Raw genomic sequence first — 6,181 nt, forward strand, 5'->3', positions numbered from 1 at the left:
CAACAACAACAACAATAAAAGCAAACAGCAACAAACCTGAAGAGGAGGAATCTCACTTCCAGGATCGCCATATTATATTTACTTGTAATACTAGAGGTCTGGTACACAAGATTCGTGCACTCGCGGGGGATGGGGATCCCTCAGTCCAGCCTGCACCCTCTCGCAGTCCAGGAGCCTTTGGGGGATGTCCAACTGACTGCTTAGGCCCGCTCCCCACTGGGCCTAAGCCGGCAGTCAGACATCCTTAGCGCTGCTGTGGAAGTGGGAGAGGCTCCTGCCACCACCAGTGTGCTTGACAGCCATGACCCTGGCTTCTGGCTGAGCGGCGCACTGACCACCAGGGGGCAGCTCCTGCGTTAAGCATCTGCCCCCTGGTGGTCAGTATATGTCATAGTGACCAGTCGTTCTGCCGTTCAGTTGATTTGCATATTAGCCTTTTATTATATAGGATAATTGTGTTATTTAATACTATATGGCTTAAAATTATATTATTTTAGTGTCCAATGTCAATAAAACTTTATGAGACAAGAAAAGAAACAAAAAGAAAGAATGGCCTATACACAGGGTTAAATATCAGTCAATAGAAACTATTATTCTGAGTTGTTCTCCTTTTGGTTAGAAACTGTCCCTAAAGGATTACAGGTGTTGGACTTACCAAACCAAGATTTTTAAATCAGCTATTATAAATATGGTCAAAGAAACCATACCTAAAGAATTAAAGGAAAGTATGAGAACTATGTCTCACCAAATAGAGACTATCAATAAAAAGAAAAATATTTTGTATAAATATAAAAGGATGAACTAGAAATCCTCGAGTTGAAAATGAAGGATAGAGGGGCTCAATAGAAGATCTGAACTGGCAGAAGGACCAATGAATTTAAAGTCAGGTCACTTGATATTATCCAGTCTAGGCAACAGATAGAGAAAAGAATGAAGAAAAATGAATAAAGCCTCAGAGACCTGTGGTAAATCATTGTTACTAACATATATATAATATGAATCCTACAAGGAGAAAAGGAAAGAAAGAACATTTGAAGAAATAACAACCAAAATGTCTAAATTCCAGGAAAAACTGCATCAAATCTGAATATTCAAGAAGCTCAGAAAACTCTTAAGTAGCATAAACTCAAAGAGATCCACATCGAGACACATAATAGTCAAACTGTCAAAGACAAAGAGAGAATATTGAAAGCAGCAAGAGAAGTGACTCATCCCTTCTACCATTGAAGCATGATTTCCCAGAAGTCTGTTCCTGGTCACAATCCAGATAGAATGGTGATGTAACAATCATTTGCCTGTCATCAGTGCTACCCTAAAGGTGAAGTTGGGATGGATAATGGAGAAATCTTTCAAACTTTCTAGTTCTTTCTCCACTCCTTAAAGTCTCTTACTGGGGACTTCATCTTGGTCCTCTCTGCCCTATGAGTCAAGACTGAGAGGGGACAGAGGGATACTTGCAAACATTGCTAGGGGAGTCTGTGAAAACGACATCACTAAGGATCTGACACAACAATGACTGCCTGCCCTCTGAGAGGTACAGGACTTGCCCAGTAGGCAAACAGCTAAGCAGTAAGTAACTGTTGGCTTTAGATTGAATATTGGTTCTAAGAATAGAATAACATATAACATTTTTCTTAAAATAAGTTCCTATTCTTGAAGTGTAATATTGGAGATTAATGTTTCTTTGATTCTTGATTTTAGATCTATATAGATACAAATTTACCATTTTATATTGTACTTTGTATATCAATACACAACTACAGATTTTATATTGTACTTATTTTTATCTTTCTCAAAGATAATTTCAGCGGTAATGAGGAAAACTTAGAGATGAATTTTTTTTCTGACATTCTAACCCAGGAGACTGCCATTTGTTCAGCTGACATTTACTGAACACATACTATGTGCCGGATATTGTGCTAGATGCTGGGCATAGAGTGTCCCTATGGGGCAGGAGGAGTATATGCTCAGTCTGAACTTGGGGGAGAGTGGGAGAGGCTATCTAAAAAATGTTGCTCCTTATCTGAGTCTTAGCTAGGTGATGTGAAGTGGGTTTAGGCAAATCTATCCACTGAGAACAGCATGAAATGGAAGTGAGAAAAACTTTCATGCTTGAGGAATTCCAGGGGTGGTGGCTGAAATACAAGGCTAACCTGGTTTGTAGGGGCAGATCATTGTTCTGGCATGCCACCTTAAGCTTTAAAATGACACAAAATAGCAATTATAATATTTCTTATTTTCTATTGGTTGAGCACTTACTATGTGCCAGGCATTGTGCTAGGCACTCAACCTATCCAATTTTTTCACAAGAGCCCTAGAGGTAGGTACTGCTTTATATGGATAAAGTATATTCTGATGGGAAAAGAGTCCACAGACAGACAGAAAGAGCAGTCAGGGAGGTAGGAGGAGAACAGGATAGCCTGGAGTTATACAAGTCAGAGGGGAAGGAATTTCAAAAAGGATTCATGTCAAATATTGTGAAATGCTGCCAAGAGGTCAGTGAGGATGAAAACTAAACAACTAGCAGGTCACTGCTGATCTTAACAAGTACAATTTCAGTGGAATAAGGAGGCAAAAGACAGATTGCTATAGAATGTGGGTGCAAATGCAATTCAAAACAGTGACAGTGATCGTCAATTGCTCTTTGATAAGACTGTTCAAGGAGGAAAGGGCAAATAGGTAAAGAAAGTTAGAGGCCAGAATGGAGAGAGAGAGAGAGAGAGAGAGAGAGAGAGAGAGAGGTCTTGCCTGGCCAAGGAGCCTAGAAGAGGGCATTAAAAATGGATGTGGATGCCACGCGGGTAAACTAGAAGCTGGGGGACTGGAAACAGCCGTGAGCCCCTGTTTTCTCCACAGGTAGAAATCCAGATCCTCTAAGAACAAGGGAGAGTACCTGAGAATTAGACTTACAATACATTTATTTCTATAATACATTTATTCAACAAGTGCCATAAGTAGATTTCTCCCGCTGTTGCCCATGTAGGGTGTTAGTTTCAGGGGGAAAGTCATTTAGAGGGATCCCATAGTGCGGACTTACAACTCATAGTTTTTTTCTATTCTCAAGTGACAGCTGTCCCCCAATGACTTCCCCACTGAGTTCTGTGGTCTCTCCTCCTCGTCATCAATGCAGCCATTCTGTTCTTTGTAGAGAGCGGCCCTAAATGGAAAGCCCAGTTAGAGCAGTGGCTGGTGCTAGACCTGCAGAAGGTGTGAGGCCATAAAGAGAGCCTGAACATAACAGCTTGGGATACAGTGGGCAGTGTGAAATGCAGACTAGGGCAATAGTTGGTGTCTATGACAAAAAGAAAAAAGGAATTTATGAAACTTGACGTTTCAGTGAGTTCTCTAGGTTGTGCAAACATTGCCCATGGAGTACGAAAGCTTTAGTGTAATTTGAAGGCAGTTACTTTCAGTGTCGGGACATGTCCAGGAAACACTTCAGAAGAAAATCAGAAACATGCACAAATGTTTCCTTTGCCCACTGGAGACAGACAGGTCTCACACATGCACAGGGACTTTTGTAAATATTTTGTTTTTTGGAAATATATAGTTATTTCTTTGTAATAACTTCCAATGTTTTAAAATTGGCTTCTTAATGTGGTTCTCTGTGTATTTTCCTTCAGCAGTAGGGTTGTATTAAAGAGCGTTCCATTCAAAAGTAGTGACCAAGTGGCTAAATACTGTTGTTATCAATAGGTCCAGCGCTTGATACAAGTGCAAGTGCATGTCTGTGTGTGCAGACACAGGCAGCATTGAAGGGGGGGGGGGGGGTGATGAACTTTGGAGGGCCCAGGGAGCTTTCAGAGGGAAAGGGAAAGCAGGAACTCAAGCCCATAATGAGAGGAAAAGGTCATGCCTACAGAGGACATAGCACGTGCCCTGGTGTGAAGACAGGAAACTGCGGGTTACAGCCAGAGCTGAATGTGGCTCATTATTACTGAATCTTAGATCTGGAGCTGGGTAGGAAAAGAGAGACAATCAGGAATCAGGTTGCAGAGGGTCTACTAAGGCATTTGGATTTGATATTTGGGCTATGGGGTTTTAGGTTTGTGAGCAGCTGTAGTGTGATGGGACAATGTTTACAAGCACCTCTGGGCTACAGCATTGGGGCAGATGGGAGGGTAAAATCAGTACTAGAGAGACCAGTCAGACTGCGACCAGAATCCTGGCCTGAACTGAACTGACCGTGGTCAAGGGGATGGAGCAGGGGGTGTGGTTTCAAGAATTGTTAGGGATCTTAATTGGCAGGGCTGGATGATTAATTAAAAGTCTGATAAGGGAGAGGAAGGTGTCAAGGATGAGCTCCAGGTTCTGGCGTGTGTGATTGAGTGGATGGTAGTGCCACCAGCTGCCCGTAGTGTAGTCATCATCATCATCATCATCATCATCATCATCATCATCATCTCTCTCTCTCTCTCTCTCTCTCTCTCTCTCTCTCTCTCTCTCTCTCCACACCACACACACACACACACACACACACACACACACACACACACACACACACCAGCTATGTGTTCTTCCTTCTCTCCTACTCCCTGCTCCTAAGTCAGGAAATAGAAAGAGGAGAAATCCCAGTAATCTCCTGAAGGGATGCCTGTTGCTCCACAGTGTGGTGATTGGTGAGGCCTGCAGAGTGGGGCCAGACCCTGGCAGCTGCTTCCAGAAAGCTGAAAATGGAAATCAATGTGCTACCATGTGTATGCACCCTTTGTCTCCCCTGCACTCTAACCACTTTCCTATGCTCAGTCCTTTTTCTCATCCCTGACCCACCTTTGTAGATATCAGAATTTTGGGGGTAGTCCTGATAACTGATCTGTCAGATATATGGCAATGTTTGGAGATCTTTCAATCTCCCCTTCCCTTCCCTTCCCTTCCCTTCCCTTCCCTTCCCTTCCCTTTTCCTTTCCTAGTTGAGAACCACTATCCTTGTTGACTGAGATTCTGTGATTTTTAGCAGCCTGGAGCTTGAATATATTGACAACTTCTTCAGCCCAAATTCATGACAACTAAGCATGTTTTTGTACCAAAGGGGACACAGAAAGATGGTTGAATTTTCCCAAAGCAAATGGTACAGACCCAACGGCTTGTCCTCTGGAATGTGATACTCATGAACATGTTCTTTCTGGTGCCCCGCAGGGTTTGACCAGCTGACCTGGACTTGGTCAACGGCCTGTGATCCATCATGGCCAACCCACCATTCTGGCTGAGTAGGAAGATGTTTCTCTTCAAGGTGTGTAGATGGATGGGGCTTGCTTGTTTCCGGTCACTGGTGGTGTCCTTGCCCAACGTTCGTCAGAAGAAACTAATTCATAAGCTGCAGAAGGAAAAGGCTTTTCGGGAAGAGATAAAAACTTTCCGTGAGAAAATAGAAGACTTCAGGGAAGAGATGTGGAATTTCCAAGGCAAGATCCGTGCTTTCCAGGGCCAGATCTTGGGCTTTTGGGAAGAAGAGAGACCTTTCTGGGAAGAGGAGAAAACCTTCTGGGAAGAGGAAAAAGCCTTCTGGGAAATGGAAAAATCCTTCCGGGAAGAAGAGAAAACCTTTTGGAAAAAGTACCGTATCTTCTGGAAGGAGGATAAGGCCTTCTGGAAAGAGGACAATGCTTTATGGGAAAGAGATCAGAATCTTCTTCAGGAGGACAGGGCTTTGTGGGAGGAGGAAAAGGCTCTGTGGGTAGAGGAGCGAGCTCTTCTTGAAGAGGAGAAGGCCCTGTGGGAGGATAAAAAGTCCCTCTGGGAGGAAGAGAATGCCCTCTGGGAGGAGGAGAAAGCATTCTGGGGAGATGGTAGGGGCCATGTTGCTGAGGAGCAGATAGTGGGAAATGGGCACCACAATGTCAATGCAGGGCCACGCTTGCCAGCCTTCTCCCGGAACAGAGCATGAGCACAGGAGATGAAGACCCTTGGGATCCAAGCTTTGCTAGATTGAGATTCAAGTCTGGGTAACCCCATGTGCTGGAGAAAATATGCACTTATTTGTCTCCCTGCTTCAAAAGATCTAATAAAGTCCAACTTCTTAGAGAGATTTGGAAAACCAACTTCTTCAAGGAAGGCAAGTACCTTTTTTCCAGGTTTTGTAATTCTTGAAGGTCACATTCACATCCTCCAGGCTGTATTGCTGTCCCAGATAATTTACCATGAGCCTGGCATGTGTGGGTGTTTGTGATAGAGACTATAGCTT

General features: G+C 43.4%; 1 protein-coding gene across 1 annotated transcript; it reads left to right on the forward strand.

Annotated features, from left to right (window-relative positions):
• Nucleotides 1-1,512: 1,512 nt before the first annotated feature.
• CCDC70 (coiled-coil domain containing 70) lies at nucleotides 1,513-5,884 on the forward strand (the record flags this gene model as incomplete). The annotated part of the gene is made up of 2 exons (XM_079779499.1): nucleotides 1,513-1,569; nucleotides 5,137-5,884. Exon 2 carries the CDS (start codon nucleotides 5,183-5,185, stop codon nucleotides 5,882-5,884), a length of 702 nt encoding a protein of 233 aa, XP_079635625.1. The 5' UTR covers nucleotides 1,513-1,569; nucleotides 5,137-5,182.
• Between the last annotated feature and the right edge of the window lie 297 nt (nucleotides 5,885-6,181).

The sequence above is a fragment of the Cnephaeus nilssonii genome (genome assembly GCF_951640355.1).
Source record: "Cnephaeus nilssonii genome assembly, chromosome: 8".
Lineage (NCBI taxonomy): Eukaryota > Metazoa > Chordata > Mammalia > Chiroptera > Vespertilionidae > Cnephaeus > Cnephaeus nilssonii.